General features: G+C 37.8%; 1 protein-coding gene across 3 annotated transcripts in view; it reads right to left on the bottom strand.

Annotated features, from left to right (window-relative positions):
* LOC129240311 (probable WRKY transcription factor protein 1) overlaps positions 1–25,523 on the bottom strand; it is a 59,490-nt gene that overhangs the window by 14,116 nt on the left and 19,851 nt on the right. The window contains exons 1-3 of one of the 3 annotated variants that reach the window (XM_054876035.1): positions 8,447–8,462; positions 8,111–8,227; positions 7,740–8,042 (exon numbers count right to left, since the gene is read on the bottom strand). In XM_054876035.1, the coding sequence (XP_054732010.1) occupies positions 7,740–7,882 (143 nt within the window). In that variant the 5' untranslated portion in view covers positions 7,883–8,042; positions 8,111–8,227; positions 8,447–8,462. Of the gene's footprint in view, positions 1–7,739; positions 8,043–8,110; positions 8,228–8,446; positions 8,463–25,523 lie in introns of those variants that run through there. The other 2 variants (XM_054876034.1, XM_054876033.1) reach the window with 2 other exon arrangements.

Below are 25,523 nucleotides of genomic sequence, written 5' to 3'. Positions count from 1 at the left end.
AAAACCGAATAATCAGCCTAAATTCCGATATCAATTGGCCGCCTCGGAGCTGTGATTTAAGCCCGTTGGACTATTTTTGGTGGGGACAAATGCTATGCGAACCATTCAGAGACGATTGATGCTTTAAAACACGAAATCGAAGTTGCCATTCATGAAATTGGAGCCCAAATAATCGAAAATGTGCTTAAAAATTGGGTTGATCGAATGGCCTACTGTAAAGCCAGTCGTGGCAGTCATTTGAACGATATTATTTTTCATTCATAAATGACAACGCTCAATCTTCAAAATAAAAAAAGTTTGAAAAATCATTGATTAGTTTTTTTTTTGCCGATTCAAAAAGCAAATTTTTCATGGCCCACCCTTTATATGGGCTGTGGCTATGCCTACCCTTAGATTTTTAGGATGCATGTTCTTAGATTAAATGGGAGGCTGTCGAATTGTTTTATGCCTACCGAACATAATTACAGACCACAAATGATCCTTACTAATACATACATATGTATACTCACATTCTTTATTTGTGTCCATAGGTATATGGTGGATCCGTGCAACGGGTGGCACAACGAAGGTACATAGTTCTGTATACGTGGTCGTATTGCTATTACAAAAATCAAACCCTGGCAAAATTACTATTTCCTCTTACATTGGTTATTTACACGTAAATTTGTAGAGACTTCTTTTGCAACACTTTACTTTAAGAGTGCCACGTTGTCGATAATCTTGCCGATTACTATGCCCAGTATTGGTATCTGAAAGCTCTCTGCATTAATCCGGCGTTATCTTATTTGTATTTAATTATTTTATATAGCAGTAAAGTACTCTGCACTTACCTCGCATAGATAAATATATCGTACAAAATGCAATATAAGTGTATGCTGTCTAAAACTCATATATCAATAATTGCTTTCTTATGCCTGATGAGAATTTTTGAGTACCATAATATAATATATCATATTTTAATTGAATGAACACTATAACTTCGGAGTACTAGTGGTTAAGATTCTAAGTGTGGGAGAATTCTAAACCACAATAGGCGTCCAATTTGCGAAACTTACTTGGTGCGTCATTACCATTCGGAATTCGGAGAACGTAGGTTCGAATATCCGTGAAACACCAAATGTTTTTTCTAATAGCGGTCGCCCCTCGGCAGGCAATGGCAAACCTCCGAGTGTATTTCTGCCATGAAAAACAATTCGTCGTTCGGAGTCGGCTTAAAACTGTAGATCCCTCTATTTGTGAAACAACTTCACAATACACGCCACAAATAAGAGGAGGAGTTCGGCCAGACACCCTAAAAGGATGTAAGCGCCATTTATATACTTAGTCCTGACATGAGTGCTGTGTTACAAGTTAAGTCCGTTATAGATATTAAATTATAATACTTCCTTAATGAAGTTACTTTTATTCAATCACGTAAATATTAAAAAAAATGAAATTCTCATTCGAATTGGTCACCATTTGCTTTTACACAAGCCTTCAAACGATTAGCCCATTCAACTATTGCAGCACGCACGATTTCCATGGATATTGACGTCGCTGCTCGAACCAAAGATTGTTTGAGACTCTTCACATTTCTGTCAGATCTTCGATAGGACTTGTTTCCAATTTCCTAGAGGATTCAGATCTGGACTTCCAGACGGCCCATCTTTTGCGGAATATTGTGTTTTAGCCACTGCTGGGTGGTTTTGCGTCTTTAGAAGTTTTCGCATAGATTTTGTCGTTTTGCTTCGTTAAAACTTCTTCAACAGTGAAAATCTTCTCATCTGTGAAAAGTATATTTTCATGGCCGTTGATCGCGTGCCACCGAAGAAGCTACTAGCATCTGTCGAGTCTAATTTTCTTTAAGCGCGTTGCCAAAAGATGACCAGTTGAGCCACGGAAGGCTTTCATGAGGAGATCATCTCTAATTAATTTTGACATGGATCTGGTCGATGCATTAATTTCCCTGGACATGATGTTCTGCTTTCTAAGGGGATTTCTGAGAATTCTTTCTCGAACGACTTCTATGGTTGCACTGGTTCGAACCACGCGAGGACGACCACTTCTTTTTCTGTCTGTGACTTCAGACGTTTGGGAAAAATGATTGATCGTGCGGTAAACAAACATTCTCGAAATATTAAGTTTTTTCAGCAATTCGTAGATCTCACGTGCACTTTTACCACACTTTTGTAATGCAATCACTGCAATGCGATTAGCTCCTTCTACATTGTTAACAAACGAATTTTGCCTCGAAGATGAGTATAATTTATGAGTAGTCAATGCACACGAACAAAAGCATGAATTTGTTCTCGCCGTATGCATTGTAAAATTTGTCACAGTATTTATGGCAAGTCTAAGTATACATATAATATGCCATAGCTGTTTATATTGGACACCTATTATCATCTCTGGAGACTGATGCTTACAGTAGCACATTTTGGAATTCACCTTATGTGTCCAACAATAAAAAAACGTGAAGCGACGTACAGAGGCGACGTACAAAGGCGGCGTCCTTTCTTCAGCAGTAACCTCAATAAATACAATTCGAGTTGGAGCATTTCAATCCATTCTTCCATCATCTAGGCAGCTGAGTAAATTATTTTTAAGCCACTGTGCTATAGTCATGACCTTGCAAAACTTAAAGACTTCACCATTCCATTCAATTTGGTGTACATTCTCCTCAACTCGTGAATGACCGTCGTATCTTTCAGATGTTGTCAACATCCAACGTTTTGCATAATACGAGCATAATAATGGACGAGCATAATGAAGCATTCACAAGGTGCGTTATATTGATCAAGAGAGTACTTCAAACCTCAGCTGCCTACTCAGTCCAAAATAACAGCAGAGCGATGTTCCCCCTTCCATTTCAACGTTAAATTCCTACAGAATGACATTGTGTGCCGAGATTAAGAAGCGATTCGGAAAAAGCTTTTCCTGTAATCGGTGACTGGACCGAGCTATGATGATTTTTTTTTCGTCTTACAAGACAGGAACATAAAGGGCTATCTAATAAGAGGTGTTATTTTGATATTCAAAGAAAAATGATATTTTTTAATATAAATGACCGGATGTTTGTTTCATTATAAAGAGAGAGGTATGCCGTTAATAGTGGAAAATAACATCAGGCAAATGACTCCCACGACGACCACGCTTACAGAGCAATATCCTTTTCATGAAATTGTCCATAACGGAATTGCAAAGTGGCTGCCCTATATCCTCGATAGACTCAAGAATTCCATCTTTGAGGTCTTGAATCGACCCTGGGCTGTTGGCGTAGACCTTCTCTTTCACGTGGCCGCAAAGAAAAAAGTCACAAGGTGTTAAATCACAAGATCTCGGTGGCCCATTGTGATCACCTCTTCGAGAGATAACACAGTCCGGAAACTTTTCCCGTAAAGATCAATGGTTTCGTTGCTTTTGTGGCACGTAGCGCCGTCTTGTTGAAAATAAACGTTGTCCAGATCAATACCATCCAATTCCGGCCATAAAAAATCGTTAATCATCTCTCGATAGCGATGGATAACACCTGTTATTGGAAAACCCTTTACTAATAACCTGAAGCCTTTAGCTGCAAATAACTGGGCTTGAACGGATAAAAATTAATCCAAAACCAAGTTTAAATTGCATAGCTGTATGAGGTTCATATAAGAATACAAGATCCAATTGTCGTGGAAACACCTGCGTACATTCTCGCTTTGTGGCCACATAAAATGAGTCCATAAAAAAAATACCTAAATTGGTCATCACTCAATACGTGTACTAAAAGTTTATACAGCGGCTCACAGCCAAACAAAATATAATTAAATTTTTAAACACCATAATGAGATTAACAAAAAATAAAACAAATCTCAATAAAACATTTCTTATAACTATAATGGCAATATAAAGTTCAAGGCAGTAGTAAATTAATATTTGGTGAGGTAGCGCCTATTGTCAGTAACAGCCAGGACCCTCTTTGGGACCGATTCCACCAACTTTTTAGTATATTGAGAAAAAATGTTTGTCATTCTATTTTTAACGTATCTTTGAGGTCAGATGGGTTTCGAACTTCATGTTTTCGAATCCCTTTGTTTAGAATCGGCCAAAAGTTATCAAGTCCATGATCGATATGATACCAATCCAAATGAGCCAATCATTCAAGGGCCGATTTAAGCTTCGGATCGTTATATGATAGAAACTTAATTTTGCGGTACTTTGTTAAAAATTTCCTCTAATATATCCAAATATTTATGCCTATCCAAATTACTTTCAATAAAAGTTACGCTTCCTTCAGATGACACGCATCTCCATACTTTCATATGTTCTCCATGGTGCTTGATTGTGCTGCGCAGATTTTGTGGCTGTAGCTGTGTATTTGATTTCCTCAAAACAAAGCTTTGTCGTATGATCTGAAAAGGTTAAACTTGTTTTTTCGTCAGCAAAAATTATGATGTTACGAAAATTTGCATCTTTAGTTACTTGGACTCTTGCAAACTTCAATCTGGCTGTACGGTTTCGGCAACCCCAAAATGTCTTGTTGGGGGCTGTGCGTCTATGGAAATCAGCATCTCTTAGAACACTGCGAATAGGATGACAGGATGACACTTTTCCCCAAGAAATTTTTCAACTCTATTTGCAATTCTTGGAACGCAAGTATGTGGATTTTCCTGTACTCTTCGCAAGTTCATTGAACATCTTTTTATACGGAGTTTTTGCTTATTTTGAACACAATTTTCGCACACATAACGCTCAATAATGTGATGAACAGTGTCGGAACTTAATTTAACCATTTCAGTGACTTTTAAATATGATTGTTTTGTTGTTCTTAGACACTAATATCACTTACTGCGTGTTTTAAATCTGGCAGCGCTCTGTCACAACTAGCAGTAAATGTGTGCGCATAATTTTTGCTGTGACTGTTATGTATGGACAATACATATAATTGTTGTTTTTCTCCAGATTCCTACAATTTACTATTTCGCTCGAAAATTAATTAAAAAATTGGACTGATATTTTCGATTGTTATAATTCTATAATCGAAAAACTTGAGGCAAGTGCTCATGGTCGCCCATAGTGGCTATGTTACCAAGTTAAATTGTTATCATTGGAGCTAACACAATGCATAAGTATTCAGCCAAATAATCATGTATAAACCAAGATTGGCTGTTTGGTGCGGTATATGCCATGGCGGCATTATCGGAACATATTTCTTTGGAAATGAGGACCGTAAGTAGCACCGTTACTGTCTATGGTCTTCTGTAAAAAGTAGTATTAAACGACAAAAATATGGCGCTACATACACAGAAATTTAAAAATAAAGCTGGAACCAATTTTATATTTCACATCTTTATTGTTTTAATTAAATTACTTTCCCCATTGTCCTTCTCTATCCTCTCTTTTTCCATTTCTCCTTGCTAATGGTGTCGCAAAGGATGACGATTTATTGTCCAAGTGGACCCTCTTATGGGCAACCATAAACCTAACCTATCTGCTAGGTTAGGTTTGGCAGCCTCATCGCACATAGAGACAACGATGCCACTTAGACCACGAAATGGGTTCGTTGTGAGCCGCGGGAGCTGGGCTACATTTCTCTCTTCATATTGAACCATCCTGAGCTTTTGACAAAGCGTAAAAGGTGGTTGATACCTAAAGTGTATAGATTATCTATATTCGTTAAGAAGTAGGATTTTAAAAATCGGTTCCTGCTTCTGGCTAGAGCCGGGCATGTGCAAAAAAGTTGTTGAATTGTTTCCAATTCCACCTCATTTCTGCAGCTACGAAAGAAGTCATGCGTGTAAACGCCTTACCTCCTTGCATGATTTCCTATGAGACAATGTCCTGTGAGGGCAGCTACTAAGGCCCAGATTTGAAGTCTACTCAGTTTTATAATACTCTTGGACAGACGTAAGTTTAGCCTTGGCCATGTTTGCCTAGCAATTTCACAGGTGTTAGCGCTAATCCATCTTTGATTTGCAGAACTGATTAGTGCGTCCTTAATGAGAAGCTTACAAGTTGCGAGAGGTATCTCCATAAAATTACTTATGTCTGGCACGCCTTCTCCTGCAAGTTGGTCTGCCATACAGTTCCCTGGTATATCTATGAAACCCAGCATAAGATTATACGATATTGCTTGGCCATCTCATTTAGAGATTGGCGACAACGTAAGACACTACTTGATGTTGTTTGGAATGCATCCAGGGCTCGTAGGGCAGCTTGGCTGTCTGATAGAATGCAGATATCCGTTGATGATATTCTGTTTATCTTTAACCATTTTAAGGCTTCAGGAATAGCGTTTATTTCCACTTAAAAAACGCTGCAGTGAGTAGTTTAAAGGATTCACTAATAGAAAGCTCTTCGCAAAATAACCCTGATCCTACACCGGTGTTCATTTTGGATCCGTCCGTGTAGATCTTAACATGTGTGTTGGTTGTTGGATCTTCTTCAAGCCATTCCAGTCTAGAAGGGATTTTCATTAGGAAATTCCTTTCGAAGCAAAGAATGGGAGGGTGATAATCACAGCCACTGGGTATATCCGTGTAGGAGTCTAAGATGGTTGAATGTCCATGTGTGACAGTTCTCCATTGTGAGCTCGCTTTGAGCCTTAAAGCGGAGCAGGCCGCTGAGTATTTGCAGAAGAGATCTAGGGGTGGCAGATGTAGCATGATGTCCAAAGCCATGGATGGCGTGGTTTTCATGACGCCACATATTGCTAATTCCGCTACCTATCTGCTAACCTTATTTAATAAAATACGGCCTATTTTTTATTTTACGTGGGCATTGATGTTGAGATGCAAGAACGTAAGCGAATAAAGATTGCGAAGATCTACCAAGGAAATAGAGGAATTTGAAAATGTCGCACAATTTTTGGTAACTTTAAGGAAGGGTTTTAAGTTAAATAGGGTCATAACATAACTTTGTAGAGCCAAATCGGAGAAGTTTCGGTGCTTCAATTAATCAAGAGACTTTACTATTCGAATCAATGTAGATTGAGAGATTCCCAATTCATGTGAACGGCGTGGAATGAACAGGAACATTGAATAGTGAAGGGGTTGTAGATACTTATTTACAGCTCGCCTGGTTTAATTGCAGTAAGCGCGCCAACGAACAATGTCGATAATATTTTTTATCATTTTCTGAATGTTGCCTTTTCGTGAACTTCGTAAACCTTACCAATCCATAAAAACAATATACTTGTATGAGTGCGTCTACCTTTAAAAAGAAAACTGTTATATCCCCATAGGAAACCCCGTTATTAAGAACTCGTTGACTATGTCAGTAAACAAAATTGTTGCATTTGATAAGCGAGCTGAGCAAAGAGTAACCTCACAATTCGAGTTGATCAATCTTCTGCCCAAAATATTGCTGGCAATGACGTCACTCTCAATGATGTTCTTACTTACGCTTGATATAGAATACAAACACGAATTAATTCTGCCGCAATATATCATTACGAAACATGAGTCGGTGGATAGCTTCGGCATAAGAGCGTAGTTGAACTTAGTTGTATTTATATTTTATATATTATATATATTATACGAACCCCAAAAGTAAAACAAGTTTTTTAGAGTTATCCAATCATCAGTATATCTACTTATATAAAAATATAAATTACCAATGGAAATATTTTAGCTTACCTTTTAAATTTATGAATGCAACCTTCCTTATTTAATCCTTTTTTTTACATTGAATATTTCTTACCCAAATCAGAATGACTCAATTCATTTATCTTTCATCTTTTCTTAAAATTAATACTAAATTTAACAAGTTTAAATATCTACCTGAATGCGATAAAAGCATCGCCCATTTCACCACCGACAATGTGTACACCTCCATCCGGTATCGAGAGGCCTTTGAAAAATTGACGTATATCCAATGCGTTTGCCGACCACGGCAAATTTTGCAAACGAATTATAACACTCATGTTTTACTTGTCCGCGTACTCAATGTAATTATTATTTATTTTATTACAGAGTCAAAACATCCATTCATCGAACAGCCATACAATAACTATTCGCTAGGTTCAATTAAATATGTTGTCATAAATCCAATAATGTTAGGTCATATGTAGAGATGCCCGAACTCTGAAAAAAGAGGATAAATATACAGATAAACATAAAAAATAGCCTTACATTTATTAACATTAACATACATATTTTTTAATTCACGCGCATTTGTGCACAAGGGTATTATAATCTTGTTTCTATAGCGGTTGTATGTAACAGATAAGGTAACCCAGATAGATATAATGTTTGTTCGCCCAGTTTTCCTGTAAATATTATATTATAGCAGCGAAGTATGATCTGATCTCTCTCTCTACGATAAATATACATATTTACAAAAGTAAACGATCAGAAAAGCATTAAAAACTTGAAAGTTTCATTGAACATTAAAATTGAAATAAGGAAAGTGGAAAATGCAAAGCCCTGGACATATCGTAGTGTTTTCCCCAGGCATATTTCATAGAATACCAGGTAGATTTACTTACTTCTTTCATATTTAAATTCTTTACATTTACTTTTTCCAAAGCTGAATTAAATTTTGGTGGTGCGCTCGATCACAGTGTTTCTTATTTTGCTGGATATTTATTTACGTATACGAACTCCAAGAACTTATAGTTTTAGATAGTTATCAAAAAACGTTCAGCTTCGCGAACAAAACTATAAACACATACATACATATATGTATAACGGTAACTCAAGCAAAAATGTATATATTATATGAAACTTGGTACATGTGCTACTCTTTGTCCAAAGTATTGGTATTAATAACCACGCCCGCCTCCCATATAACTATAATTTTCAGAAAGGAAAAAAGCATAAATCTCTATTATAAATTATGCAAAATTTAGTAAAAATGATAAAACCAAAAAATGAAATACAACACAAGCCAAATATGTATTGAGACGTATATATGTATACCGATAACGCGCTAACAAAAAACCCAAAGTTGAATCCCATGACAGTCGATTCTACGGTACCGGAACGACCCAGATTTATATCCGGCCAAGGACTGTCACTCAAGCGGCATTCGTGTATGCAAGCATGTTTATGCTGCGACAAGAACTTGGTACACGTGTTGCTCCTTAATCAATTACATCCAAAATAAATATTAGTGAGATCGAATAAAAACCACGGTTCCTTTTTATATGTTGAAACTAAATTTTAGAAAGAAGTGTTAAATATGGAACGAGAATACCAAGACGAATATTTAAATTGAAAAAAATAGGCCCACAAAATTATGTCTTGTTGCGTATATGCGTATATAATTCAAATTCGTTTGTGTATCGCAATCGGCCGCTTGTATGACTATGATATTCCATTATAAACATGCGGCGAATATATAAAGTGTTTTACTTGTTAACATTAGCTTTTACTACACGTAGAGCTAAGACGTTCTTAGAGGGATGTTCGTTGTTAAAAAATTAATAATCTGCTTAAGAATTGCAGACAGACTGAAAAAGTCTTTAAGTTCCGCTCCTAATATTTTGTTCGATGACGAGTTCCCAACGAGATGCCAACTTCATAATGCCCCTCTTATAGAAGCTCGCTTCCCTATTGTCAAAAAACTCGGAGAGCCAATTTTCACAGGACTCTCTTGTGGACAACTTCCGACTACCAAACTCGTTCGCCATGGACAGAAATAGGTGGTAATCACTTGGTGCGAGATCCGGACTATACGGTGGATGCAAAAGAACCTCCCATCCGAGCTCCCGGAGCTTCTGGCGCGTCACCAAAGATGTGTGTGGCCTGGCGTTGTCCTGATCGAAGACAATTTGGCCTCTGTTGATCAAAGATGGCCTCTTCTGCATGAGTGCTGCATTCAAGCGGTCCAGTTGTTGGCAGTACAGGTCCGAATTGAGCGTTTGGCCATAGGGGAGCAGCTCATAGTGGATGATTCCCTGCCAATCCCACCAAACACACAGAAGAACCTTCCTGGCCGTCAATCCAGGCTTGGCCACGGTCTGGGCAGCTTCACCGCTTTTCGACCACGACCGTTTGCGCTTCACGTTGTCGTAAGTGACCCACTTTTCATCGCCAGTCACCATCCGCTTCAAAAACGGGTCGATTTTGTTGCGATTCAGAAGCGATTCGCATGCATCCATACGGGCAAAAATGTTTTTTTGCGTCAAGTCGTGTGGCACCCATACATCGAGCTTCTTTTTGAATCCAAGCTTCTTCAAATGGTTTATAACGGTTTGATGACTCATGCCCAGCTCTTGGCCGATGCTACGGCTGCTACTATGCCGGTCTCTTTCGATCAATTCAGCGATTTTATCGCAATTTTCGACGACAGGCCTTCCGGACCGTGGCGCATCTTCGATCACCTCTGCACCAGAACGAAAACGTTGAAACCATCGTTGTGCGGTGGAAATGGAAACTGTATCGAGTCCATAAACTGCACAAATTTTATTGGCAGCATGAGATGCATTTTTGCCTTTATCGTAGTAGAACTGTAAAATATGCCGTATTTTCTCTTTATTTTGCTCCATGTTTGCGACGCTATAACTCACGAACGACTAAAAGCAAACAACAATTAATCAAACACGTGTTAGCACGTGAAAAGAGCTTTCCAAAAAGCTCTAGCGTGAACCGATGCGACGAATACAACTAGAACTACGCGCTTGCAAAGACAAGCTTGCGGAAATACCGCAAGACTTTTTTGACAACCTTTATAACCAAAAACCGTTTCTACTTATATAATATATGTATATATTCACCTATGCATATGTATGAACATATGTATATAAAAAAGAAAAGGAAAATCTAAAGGGTGATTTTTTAAGAGCTATAGGAAAGTTTTTCAAAAAAAAACCCACGTAAAATTCAGAAAAATGCATGAAATTTTTATTTAAATCGATAGTACAGTTCATATAATTTAATGTTTGAAGATTATTTCATGCAAATGTTGACTGCGCTTCAAATGGTTCATCCGCTTAGTCCAATTTTGGCATACTCTTTCCAATGTTTCGGCCAGTGTCTCACATATAAATGCTTTATTGTTTTCTTCCAATGCGTTAATTGAAGTAGGCTTGTCTGAATAGACATGAGCTTTAAGGTACTTGACCACCTTGGAAAGCTAAAAAGTACAACATATTCAATAATTTTTTTTTCATGTTCTGAATAATATATTAAAATAAATTTTTTTTTTAATTTTTATTTAGAGCTTATATAATAAAAAAAAAATTGATTTATTAAAATTTCTTTTTTTAACATATATCCAGGAGGCGCCAAAGTCGAGGCCTGAAGAAAATCATGTCTTGCGGCGGACAGTTAATCTTAGAAATGGTAATTCTAAAACAAAAGAGAGAAACAAAATTTTCAAAAGGAAGGTTCCTTGCGTGAGAATTTACCACAAACTGACAAAAAAAAAAAATAATAAAAAAATGGCGGATGTTTGAAAAAAAGTTAAGAAAACACCCCTGTTTTTCACAATGTTATGCTTAAAAAGCAATACTTTATTAACTTTTTTTTTGCAAAATGTGGTAAATTGGCATACAAAACATCTTAACAAATAAAACAAGACCAAAATCATTAAAATCGGCTAAGCAGTTTCGGAGATCAAGTGTCCGCCATTCGAAAAAAAGTAATTTCTGGAAAAACGCGTTTAAAGTTAAAACTTGCTATTTTCTTTCCGCTGAGTCAGCAAGTAATGAGTGCAGGATGCGCCTGCACATTTTCACTGATTTCACTTTGTTAGAATTCGAATTTAAAAAAACAGTTTCAGGTGATGATTTTTAAAAGTATAAGGATTGAAAAAATGTAAAAAAAAAAAAAATTAATTTTTTGAAACTTATAAGGTGGTCAAGTACCTTAACATAGCCCCACAAAAAATAATCTAAAGGCGTTATATCGCACGATCTGGGTGGCCAACTGACAGGTCCCGAATGTGAAATAAAATGTTCACCGAACTCGCCTTTCAACAAGATCATTGTTACGCGTGCTGTGTGGCATGTGGCACCGTCTTGCTGAAACCACATGTCATGCAAGTCAAGCTCTTGCATTTTGGGCAAAAAAAGTTGAGTATCATTTCACGGTAGCGCTCACCATTCACAGTTACGTTACGATTCGCAGCATCTTTGAAGAAGTACGGTCCGATGATACCTCCAGCCCATAAACCGCAGCAAACTGTGACCTTTTCTGGATACATTGGTACCACTTGCAATTCTTCTGGCTGATCTTCACTCCAAAATCGACAATTCTGCTTATTTACGTACCCATTGATACAAAAATAAGCTTCGTCGCTGAACACAATTTTTCGATAAAAATGCGAATATTCGGCCAACTTCCCAAGAGTCCATTCACCAAAAATTCTGCGTTGCGGTAGGTCGTTCGACTTCAATTCTTGCACCAGCTGTATTTTAAGGGCTTCACACCTAAATCCTTTCGCAAAATTTTCCACGGTGTTGATTAACAGAGACTCAATTGCTGCGAACGGCGACGAATCGATAATTGATGGTCATCATTACCACTGGCCGATACATCTGCGATATTTTCTTCAGTTCGCACTCTACGTAAGCGTGTTGGTGGTTTGATGTCCAATAATGTAAATTTGGTTCTAAATTTAGTCACAATACCAAACCGTTAAATTATAGACCAAACTGAAGATGTTTGACAGTGAAACAAAACACGAAACGTGTGTCAGCTGTTTAAACTGTTTAAAAAGATAATAGCTAAAAAATTACCCATTAGTAATCGTATATCAAAAACTATACTACACAAACGATCTAAACTATGTCCCTTTGATTACTGAATTCAAATAGACGGCGCAGATAACACATGGGCTGAAAAGTGCCGGGCCTAACAAAGAAAGCGCGAAACAACTTAATTTCCATTAAGAGCAACGCAATAATTCCAGCGCCACTCTAACATTTCAATATCACTTTTGTAGAACGATTTATTTTTGCCTCAATACAGGCCTCAGTTTCAGCGATAACCTCTTCATTTGAGCGGAATTTCTTACCGGCGAGCATTTTTTTAGGTCTGTGAACAGCCAGTAGTCGCTGGAAGACAAATGTGGCGAATACAGTGGATGTGGGAGAAATTCGAAGTCCAATTCATGCAGTTTTGTCATTGTTTTGTTTGACTTATGACTTCTTGTTTTTGGTCAACAGTGAGAAAACGTGGCACCCACTTTGAACAGAGCTTTCTCATAGTCAAATGCTCATACAATATAAAGTCAACACCTTCTTTTGATATCTTTACGATGTCAGCAAACTCGCGCAACTTCACCCTTCGATCATTCAAAACGATTTTGTACATTTTTTTGGTGTTACCGCCTCATTTGGACGTCCAATGCGTTGTCAACATCGGTGACTCTACGACCACTTTAAAGTCGGCAAACCATGCGCAACCGTTTTATTGTTGCTTCTAATGGAGCGAAGTCCCCATAACTAGACATTACTTCGCTTGAACGGTATTTTTCCCATCAAGAAACGGTGTAAAATTAAAACACGAAATTCCCTCTAATCCATTGTTTTGAAAATATTAAAAGTAGCTTCACTCTTACACAATAACTCACGAACTAATTAATGGAATATCATGAAATTTGAAGGGCTAGATGCCTTTTTAAAGTTCGTACTAACTGGAAAAGAGGTGAATGCAATAAAACTAGTGCCATCTATGTTGGACTAGGCCCGGGACTTTTCAGCCCATGCGTTAGAATACTGTTAATATAGAATTTCATAGATATACTATATAAAACAAATAGATATTTCAAATAATAATAGTTTGATCCTCCAGTTAATTTTACTTGTTGAATAACTACAAAAAATCGGTGATCATGGAGCGATATCGGTAACCATTGTCTCTGAAGGTAGTTGTAATCAACCTATCTTCTACTTCCTCTGTGAATGCCCTGCCCTGTGGAAGGTAAGGATGTTAACCCTTGGCACACCACTTTTTGAAAATCTCGAAGAGATGGCTGGTATAGACATAAACAATCGTATAAGGTTCGTTAATCATACAGACATCAAAACTTTTCAAATAAACCCTTCGAATTTCAAAGTGTACGCTCTTAAGAGGACACCCTATACTAATCGAATTTATACAGATTGGAGTTAGAAGTAGAACTGTGATGTTGATGCGAATCCTTAAGTAAGCACTTTAACAACCGAATATGTATCAATGAAATTTACAACCTAAATTCTTTTCGATCTATTTTGGTCCCTTCATGGTAACATATATTTTCCAACACTTTCTGTGATTTTTTTGAAACTTTTTAATGTTTTTTTTTTTAGAGAACCTTATCTCTAACGGGGTTCCTACACCATTCTTATTGTTTAAATCGTTCGACAAACAAAATTATTACACTCCCCTTGCTCTATAGAATCAAATATTGTAAAAATCGAAAAAAATTAAATTGAAAAGTGGGAATATTCTTTATTGGACTACAATTCGTTCATTGTATGATACAATATTGTTTGGTCACTCATCCGACTTATGCAAATATGATTTGAACATCTTTCGTTTTCGAAATAATGCGTTTGGCAATAATCTCGAAACTAAACACGACGTGAGTAACTAACCTCCAATTACTGTATTAATGCTTTATTTAACCGTTAAATTCACGTTGCCACCTTATATGTAATGAACTGAACACTCGCTTTTACAGCCACTAAGTTTAGTTTTCTTTTGTTTAACCTAAATATATTACAAGTTAGAAATATAAGGAACACCTTTCTTTTCCGCCTGTCTTCGCAAAGTGAAATTATTAGCGTGATGTCTTAGGTTATCTAGCTCAGCATACTGCTTAATTCCAACGGAGACAACCCGGATCATTTTTATAGGTGTTGGCAGCACTGATAGAACCCTTCTTCTTTGTTAGTAATAATAGGCCTCTTCTTTTTGGCGGATATATGAAGCAACTGGTATAAATGAACATATCTTGGCAACGCTGTAATAGAGCCGTCTTATTATTATTATTATTAGAAGGCCATTACGCACTGCGACCAGAGCTGATCTATTGTGAAAGCCGTCTTAAATTACATGTGTTTGTAAGATAGTGAGTTATACCAGTTTAATTAGGTATAACCATATACGCTAACGGCGAATCTTGCTCGATAACTTTGTTGTTGCTTTCGCATGAGTACATGTTTACAAATAACGATATTTCAACTGGAAATCGGGTTTTCAGGAGGTAATTAATTTAAGTATAATATTATAAATAGTTTATGGTAGCACTAGAACATTCTGCAAAAAATTGCCGTAAATATAAAACTTCTTTCTGAATAAATTACTTCATTCACTTGTTGATGCTACCAATTAGAAAAGGCTGTGCTGCGAAACTACCGTCGAAAAAAAACGAAAAGAATGGATCATAAATAGAACCAGATCGCATATCAGAATCACGGCATTATTGTTGCACAGCGTTGCAAAATTTTTGTCCGGATCCCGATGAAAGACCATTTTAACACATCTGATATCAATAATAAAAAGTGAGTAAAATTGAGGTTAATTTTCGCAAGTGGTTGGTTTGTTGGTAAGTTGGAGTGGTGATTCATCCAAAATCCAAATAGCGCTTCCGCACCATTTTGGTGCCACATCCTCGTTACCAACTTGTTTAATAGTTATTTACAGTAAGATTATGTCCAGTCTGTGCGGAACTATTAGGCTGTTAACGTCTAAGCTTCGAGACTCTCGAGCAGCGGTTTGACCAGGTTTAAAATTCTGTCCTTCCGTAGGGCAGGGCATTCACAGAGGAAATGGAAGATTGTTTCCTTTTTTTCCGGTTGTTTACAACTATGACAGTATGCGCTGTGAAGGAAGCCCATTTTCGCGGCTTGTTCTTCAATAGACCAAAAGCCAGTTACGACTGCCGTTAGTCTACAGGCGTTCCGTCGCTTCATATTTATCAATGTATACGATTGCTTGAGGTTTTAGGTGGGCCATAACGTTCTACTAATTTTTGATTTCGTCTGGTCTCTCCATCTACAATCTGCGATTCGAAGGTATTTTAGGAAAATTGCATTCTTGACTACACCTAATGGTGTGAATACTGAGAATGGCAAGAGCGTTATTCATGGTAGATCCCCCTCTTGCCAGTTCATCTGCTTTTTCGTTACCTTCAATTTTCCGGTGTCCCGGGACCCAGTTTAAGGTTATTTTATAGTTTTCACCCAAGGTGGCAGGGCTAATCCTACTTTGTTCCACCACTTTAGAGGATGTTGTAGCCGAATCCAGTGCGTGGATTAGAGCTTGACCACAGAAGCGGAGTAATGAACTGCAATTTTTTGTGAAAAATTTTTTTTTTTTTATAGCAAACCACTTCTTAAATAACAAATGGGCATTTGAGGGTTAAGAAGTTAATTATTTCAAAGCCTAGTTGCGAAAAGTGACACAATAATCGTCAGTTTTAAATATATAATAACACTCAAGAAAAATCCAAATACCTACATACATTGCTATCATTATTATTAACTGTGCGTAGCCCAACTTAGTTGTTTTTCCTTATTGAGTGCAAATAATTGTAAAAATTCACAGACATTCCCAACATGAAAACACCAGACAATTCCGGCAAATTTACTTTTTTTTATTACTCGTATAAAAAAGGAGGAAAGCGAAATTAAGTTTGTTGCATTATCTCGTAATATATATATATAAGTAAGGAGTATATGTAATGATCGAGTGATCCTAAGAGACAACTTGTCGCAAACAAGTTCCTGAGATATCAAGCATATCAAACCAGATAGCAAAATGTACGAGCCATTAGCCGCAATGTCTGCATACGTGTGCATAACAAGCCGTAATTTACCATTGCATTTGTGTGAAGATCACACTAATGCCATTGTAACGTGGAAAGTATTTGAGTCAATTACAGAAGCTGTATAGGAAATCAATTTTTTTCAATATTTTCCTTTTATTTTTTACCGTTATCTATAAAAGCTGTTACAATGCATTGTATACGATTATATGAGATTTAGTCGCGCATAGTAAAGCTGGTGATCGGTAAAAATAAATACCTAAAAATAAAAGGAAATTATTCGGCTTAGTGAAAATGAATTTTTGTATTGTGAGTTTTATAATATTAATTAGTATGAATCACACAATCAAAGGGCAAACATGCAGAACAATGAAGCAAAATAAAAAGATACAAACAAATTAAATGATTCAGTTATTAAATGACATTTAAAAACGAAGTGCAAATATATTTATATTAACGACTTTCACTGAGGATCGGTTTTTTCAGTGCTAGTTTAACGGTGATGATTTTTTCCAACTGAGTTTAAGCATGCGAAATCGGACGTTTATACTTAGTTTAACGGAATGCATAGTTAAACTAGTGATGTATAGTACATAGTACCCTTACAATTTTCTGGTGACAAAATCTTATTTGATATATCGGAATAAGCAACTTTCGGTTTCGAAATCAGTGTTACACAAAACGCTAATCACTTATTGCAATTACGATAATTGTAAGTGGACTCTATCCTTTAAAAGTCGGAATTTTGGTTTCCTTACCTTCTGTGTGGGTCGGGTCCAACAAGAGGCACATATCTTGTAAAGTGATTTCATTAATATTGAGCAGGGGGTTAATATTATGAGTTCTTTTTCAACAAATTAACGAGATAATCAAAAGTAGGCACACCACTGAGTTTCATCTTGGGTTCTAGGTTACAAACAACTTCTTTAATATTGTATTCAAAAATCTCTTGAATAGTTTGTGAATTATTCGCATAACACCAATCTTTCACCATAACTCTACAAGGAGATCCCTAATGGTTGGATAAATCTTTTCATTTTTATTCTGTATTATATGACACTTACACCCTGTTTGGATGTTTGACCGAGCTCCTACTCACAATTGAGGGGAGCGTCTTGATGATTTCCACAAACGAGTTTTACGTTGCCTCTGAACGGCATATGGTTTTTTTATTAGGAGTTTTTCATGGCAGAAATGCACTCGGAGGTTTGCCATTATCTGCCGAGGGGCAATCGCTTTAGAAAGAACTTTTTCCATTAGTGTTTTGTGCCCGTGATTTCGTGCGCTTGTGCGCTTCCGAATGGTACTCACGCACCAAGGCTAGCCCACGGCGGACACGGCGAATGTTAGCACTGGATATTTCCTCTTGTGGATTAAGCCAATTTTTATATGAGCCTGACGCTGTAAAACATTTTAATTTGATTTCATAGACATTTACCTGTTTTCACCTGTACCACTCCTCTACCCGCACCGCGTTCTGCTATTATTCGAAATATAGAGGTTTTTTTTTGTCAACTCCTTTAGAACTTGCGTCACCATCTCTCTAACAGCTTCCATGGACTCATATCTTCTTCCTTTCATTGTAAATTTCAATTTAAGAAGCTGACAGAAATCTATGTTCTAACACCGTTATACCGTTCACCGGATACCGTTCTTGAAAACTTTTGGTATACAAAAGCGGTAAGAGAGGTGGAAAATGGAATGGCGAACTGATTGAACTCATCTAAAAATATGCAGTTTATCGAGATAGAAGCCAACGACGAAATAAAAATAATTTCTGTCCTCATTAAATTATTTGATGTAATAACTGACAGGGGTAGCTGCTCGAGATAATTTCAGCGAAGAAGCTAACAATTATACAAATATATAGTATATGTGCATACAACCAACGTTCTTTGGATTTTCCGAAAACTGAGTTCCCTTGGCTACCTAATGTTTGCTCTTGGATGTGTGGTTTTTAAGAGAAGTTAGCGAGAACGAAGCAAAAACCCTCGGAGAAATTGAGGGGTGCTTCCAAAGCTGCAATTCCCGATAGTGGCACGGGACGCCACCGAACAGTACCCGATTGAAGAGACTTAACACAACTTCCATTCCTTTCAGTGTGGAAAAAGTGTCTGCATTTATTCCTCAATTGTGCTGCATTCGCTAGACTAACATCCAGACATATTGGGGTGCCACATTTAAAATATGAGGCTTGGATATTAGCTGTATGCGAAATTTTCTCATCAGTACGCAGCGACGTTACTTCTGAGACTCCCAATTTTATCGCTCATACACATACACCATTTCTCCTTTTTTCATTTAATGGCACCACAAAGGACTGATCTATAGACAACCATCACGCGGAATGCGCGTCAGTTCTTTTGGCTTGCATTCTGCTTCCAAAAATGATTCTACAGATTTATTTGGTATTTTAAAATACCTCCGAATCCCGGATTGTAGATGGAGAGACAACAAACAGCAGAACGTTATGGTCCACCTACAATCTCAAACAAACGTCAACATTGCTAAACATGAAACGACGGAACGCATGGAGGCTCACAGCAGTCATAACTGGCTTTTGGCCTGTCGGGAAACAAGCAGCCGAAATGGGCGTCCCTCACAACACACACTGTCAGAGTTGTAAACATTCATTCCCATGGCAGCCGGTTTAACATTACCGGAAAGACTCGGGTTTTTCCCAACCAAGGGCTGCCGCCCCAGTAAACTAGCCCTGTCTAGTGAACCGGGTAGTGGGCGATTGCAGCAGCTCGCTTGATATAACAATAGCTAGCGCTATTCTGATAAATGGCATAACCTGGCGACCTATGCATCAGACCTCTTGCCCATTATCGTCTCTATTGAGAGATCTACCGACTTTGTTTCCGCGAATCACGGGTATTATATTAACTTTAACAAAGCTAATTGGGCCGGCTTCGCGGAATTCACCGAGGACATCTTCACCGCTCTTCCCATCTCCACTGATGTGTGTGTAGGCGAACGCGCATTCCGCAAGGTGCTCACAGCTGCTGCGGCTCGCTTCATACCTGCTGGAAGGCTCAAGGACATACATCTTAATTCCCCAGCCGAAGCAGTCAGTTTAGCAAACGAGCATGACTACCTACGCCAGGTCAATACCGAGGATATCCCTTACGCGGGGAATTGATAAATTCTGCAACTGATAAATCAACACAAGTGGACCCAATGGGTTGAGCACCTGAAGACCTGCAACGTAAGGTCCCTGTCGAACCCGACGAAGCAAATTGACAAGGTGGTCATCACTTTTAACTGTTGCACTTCGTCGAACCTGAAAAGATGCCCGAGCTATTTTAGCCGAATATTCACACTACATCCTCCGGCCGACAGATCCAAGCGTCGTGCCACCAGACGACTGCACAAACTGACGATCGACAGTGCGCCACTTACTTTCTCCTGTGATGAAGTTCAAGCAGCCATCAACAAAACCAAATCATCTTAAACCATTGGCCCTGATGGACTAAACATACTGATTCTGAAGCACCTGGGTCCATTGGGAGTAGGATTTCTCACAAGACCACAGGGAGAGTGGTCCCGCTACTTAAACCTGGGAAACCCGCCAACCAAGGGGAATCTTATAGGCCGATAACTCTCCTTTCCCAAGTAGTGAATACTCTTGAAGCCCTCCTACTCCCACTCCTCACGAAACACCTGGCCCCAGCCCCACAACAACAAGGTATCCGACGAGTGCGCAGCACCACCACAGCACTCACCGTCATAAACGCCCAGATAAACCGCGAGCTTAACCAAAACCGCCCCTGCGAGAGGACTGACCTAGTAGCGTTGGACTTGAAGAAGGCTTTCGATACTGTCAGCCATTCCACACTACTAGATGGTATTTATCAGTCGACACTCCCGCCAGGGCTGAAGAGGTGATCCGCGAACTATCTGAACGGTCGCCACTTATCAGTGCTTCTCCGAGACCAAACATCCAAACAAAGGAAGATCAAGCAGGGTGATGTCCTTTCACCCTTGCTGTTCAACTTCTATTTATCGAAACTCTCCCAACCATCAGGGGGATCCTCCCTGGTCTCATACGCTGACGACTGCACAATAATGTCGTCGGGCATTGACACTGATGGCCTGTGCGCCAAAGTGAACGTCTATCTCAACTACCTTTCTCGCTTTTTCACTGCGAGGAATCTCCAACTTTCCCCCACTAAGTCCACGGCAACCTTCTTTACCACCTGCACAACTCAATTTTGGGCGTTACCTTCGACAGTTTATTCTCTCTCTGCGCAATTGCCACTAAAGTCCAAAATCGCAACAAGGTCATCAAATGGCATGCCGGCAGAACTTGGGACATAGACAAAGAATTGTTGCTATCGACATTTAAAGCAATTGGCCGGCCGGTTCTAAACTATGCTGCACTTGTCTGGTCGCTGGAGCTAGCGACACACAGTGGATAAAGCTTCAGACTTACCAAAACACCGCTATTCGGACAGCGACGGGTTGCCTCTAGATGTCCCCAATAAACACCTTCACAACGAGGCACAGATGCTCTCTGTAATGGAGCACAATAAACTGCTCAACAAGCAGTTCCTGTTAGGGTGCTACCGCAGGTTTTACCCTTGCAGGCACCTGCTTGAGCCAGAGCCGTATCCCCCACAGAGCAATGGGCGTTGGCCGAGCTCCTCCTCCTATTTGTGGTGTGCTGCTTGATGTTGTTCCACAAATGGAGGGACCTACAGTTTCAAGTCGACTCCGAACGGCAGATATTTTTATGAGGAGCATTTTCATGCCAGCAATACACTCGGAGGTTTGCCATTGCCTGCCGAAGCCCGACCGCTATTAGAGAAATGTTTTTCCTAATTTTGGTGTTTCACCGAGATTCGAACTTACGTTCTCTCTGTGAATTCCGCATGGTAGTCACGCACCAACCATTCGGATACGGCGGCCACCGTTCAAGAGTGATAGTCGTTTAAAATTTTTCAACATATCCCTCAATGCAACTAACGTAATCGGCCAAGCACCGTACTCACCTGGAATGGCTCTGAGGTTTCATTTTCCCGAAGCTAAAATTACTGCGTACGGTCTTTTCTTAATCCGCCTACGAAAAAAGAATGGAAGATTGTACACCAACAAACCTCTTTTAATCCGAGGTATAAGATATTATCAGATTTCCATAACTCGTTACTCAGAAAACAAAAGTAAATTGCCTTTCAAAATGCGCGCCTAGATGTTTTAAAATAAAACATGTACAAATTAAGATTCTTTCAGGTTTCACTATTTTTATGCAAAATACAGTTTTTAACAATTATATGTGAAAAATTACATGAATTAAATGTCCACCATGAGCACGTCTACAGGTAAAATCCTCCAAACTACCGATTCATGAATGCCTAGTTGTTGAGAACGTCGACATATCGATGTTGAAGGTTGTTCAGCAACACCGTGTTCAAGCAGCAATATTCTCAACAGAACATCCAATTTCTGCGCTGCCAGTCCTTTTTCTATCCTCGACCGAACCAGTTTTCTGACATTTTTTCACCAACCTTTGAATTGTCGACTCAATGGAACGATTATTTCCACCAAAATAATTACGAATTTTTCGATATGTTTTTCTTAAAGATCGACTATTTTCATAATAATTTGAACGGGTTGTTCTATTGTGTAAAATTGTACATCTGTCTACTTGACAAATGTCAAAAATGACATAAAAAAAATACCGTCTAGGAATTTTCATTACTGGCATTCTGGGCGTCACTTTTGAAAGACTCTTTATTTACAAAACAGATCTTGGAAGCCTTTTGCGAAGAAAAAACAATGAGTAGGTAAGCCGTTTTTAAATTAAAGCAGTTTTTACGTCGGTCTTAAACACATCTGAAACATACGAAATGGACTTAGTTAGATTTAACGACAAAGTCGTCTGGACTTAAGCAGTTTTTAAAAGCATAGAATTAGCTAAAGGGTAGCGGACTTCATAGAGCCTCGCTTTCCATACAATTATTTAGGACTCTGAAAATATTAATATATACCATATAAAAATGCATGCTATAAGCTTTGAGTAGTTTATATAGTTTATTTTTACACTTATATTATTATGCATATATTATTATTATATTATTGCAAATGTCACGAAACTTAAATTAGACATATTTAAAATTTTCTCTGGAAACTGTGCAACCTGGTAAAGATTGATTCATTTGGACGTATATGAATTGTTTTGTGTTATTTTGCCTTGGATGTCATACAACCTTTCATGGAATTAATGTTTTTTTTCATGATTGTCTTCGGTTTTTGTGGTAGCGCTTTTGATGATTACCTGAAGGCCGCATTCATACCTTTGCCGATTTGCGAAACCGAAAACAGCACAAGGCCCGAACTGGGTTGCTATTTTCACAATATTGACAATAAATATAAAAATACTTACAATCTCTCCTGTGATTTTTGCTTTTTTGTATCTTTTAATAATATTTAATTTTTTTGTCTTATTCGATGGCAAAATTTTAATATAATCATTATTTATATCCATTTTTTCTTTAAGCACTCGCATTATGAGACTTTTCGATTTTGGAAATTACGTTAGATATGTTACAATATGTAGTGTCCGAGGGCAATACGATCTACTCGAATGGACTTAAGTAAATTTTGATTTACACGTACGGTAGGACTTATTCAGCTTTGAATGAATCGCCAATATCACAAACAATTTTTTTCCTACGGACATTAATAAACACATTGTTTTAGTTTAAATTATTTATTTGTTCGGCCAGGGTGCAATGCATCAAAAATCTGCATATATTTCGTCTGAGAATTTACGTAGTTTTTATATGTACCAACTCATATATACTCCTATTATCAGTCTAGTTTAAATTTAGAATCGTTTGATAGTTGGCAGAATACGGAAAATGCAAACTTCGCTCAGTAGCGCCTGCTATCAAAACTCGGATACTTATTGGTCGAGTCTGTTAGATAGATAGATCCATACTTTGCGGTAATTCCTTAGCTAACAAAGCAAATCTCCGGTGCATTGCCAACTAATGTATAGAAACTAGATTCTTACCAATTCAAAAACAGCTAAAATCTGATAGATTATACCTTTCGCATTTGGTTGCTATTGTACTAATTCGAAAATATTAAAAATAATGATATATATAACACCAGAAATTACGTCTTTGTAGTGCATAATCGTCTAAAATTCGACAGTTCCTCATATAGGAAAGGAAGAACACGTTCAAAATTAAAAAAAAAAACGAACCAGTTCGAAACTAGTGAATTTCCCAGAGGCAGATTAGGCAACGTTGCACTGCATGCTACTTCTAAATTTAGCAACAATTCGTTTTCTTAGAAATTGATGGCAACGATCCGACCATCTTACATTTTGAGCGGACTACTTCTAAGTATAGAATGACTTATTTATTTAAGTTTTTCTCAAAGTGCCTATTGGGTTGTTTGAACCTTTTCAGGACTCACTCAATACTCAAACTGACAAATTATTGGACTACATTTGGGACAAACTTGCAAATACGCAAACTTATGAACGCAGTTAGTCTGTAACAATAAAAGCCCTGAACAACGTATCTCTTTTCCGAAATTATATCGACCATTTTATCCATTATTTATATAAATTCTTTTGTAAATTTTATTATGTAAATAATAAACAAACATACAAGAACGGCTTACAAATAACACATCATATTTATTTTTTTATTATATTAAAAAAAAAAAAATGTAAACACCATTTATCGATTTATTGCGAGAGAAATTACCATTGCACTCTTTCAAAATAACGGCGACGTCCATATTCGTCTCGCATTCCCAAGCCTTTCACACTCACATCAGGGATACGCATTCAGAAATTGATGGCAGACGGATTCCATTTTTCTTCTTTTTTTTGGTTTGCAATTAATGTCACACAATATTTCTTGAGCGCTGACTGTTACTTTTGTACCGAATTATCTTTAAGTACAGAAGTAACACCAAACAGAATATACTTACTTACTTTGAGAATAGTCGTTTAATCTTTTGATAATGCCACAGAGAATTCTTAAAGGGGAGAATTCTTAAAAAGGAATGAATACGATATTCACGATTACCGGGAGCAGGTTGATCACTGCTTTTTATTTTTTTTCTCATGTACAGATATGTAAGTATTGATGCATCCTAAAAAAATTAACTATTTATTAGTTTCATCAAGATTTTACGAATTTAGCAAACGATGTAGTGCTTATGTCCCTTATATGCTTTAGCGTGGTTTTGTTTTTGTTTTTTTTTTCCCCCAAAGAATCCAAAATCTATGCAACACCCAAATCAGTTCGTTAGCAAGCGGATGGACCGGGCCAATTTCGACGACTTCTTATATATCTCGCCACTGTCTCTGAAAAAGGCCCCCCAAGAGTTCACGCAAAAAAATTAAGTTGCACTTCAATTAAGTTTCACAGAATTTGTATTAATGTGCCTGTATAAAAAACCCTATACATATTCCAATACGGACATAACGTAACTTTTTCTTAGTATAATCGAAGAAATTTCAATTAAAAGATTCTACTTCTTACAAAAAATCGCCTAATCGGCCAAAATCTTTTTGACTATTGTTCTCGTATCTGACCCATTCTCATTACCAGCCACCACATGCTTCAAAAATTGGTCAAGTTCTTTACGTTTCAGCAAAGAATCGTTGACTGTCACGAACTGAATAGTTCTTTTGCGCCAATTCGCGTTACATCCATACTTCGAGCCTATTCCTGAACCTCATGGGAATGATTGCAATTGGTCTTCTGACCAATCTTCAATTCCTGGGCAATAGAATAGGTGGTTACATTGCGATTCGATTCCACCATTTACATGATTTTATCAACATTTTCGAGGATTGGCCTATCATAGAGTGCCTCGTCCATATTACCAGA

This window comes from Anastrepha obliqua, chromosome 3 (assembly GCF_027943255.1).
Source record: "Anastrepha obliqua isolate idAnaObli1 chromosome 3, idAnaObli1_1.0, whole genome shotgun sequence".
Classification (NCBI taxonomy): Eukaryota; Metazoa; Arthropoda; class Insecta; order Diptera; family Tephritidae; genus Anastrepha; species Anastrepha obliqua.
Note: the sequence above shows the minus strand (reverse complement) of the source record. Positions and strands in the feature narration are given on the sequence as shown.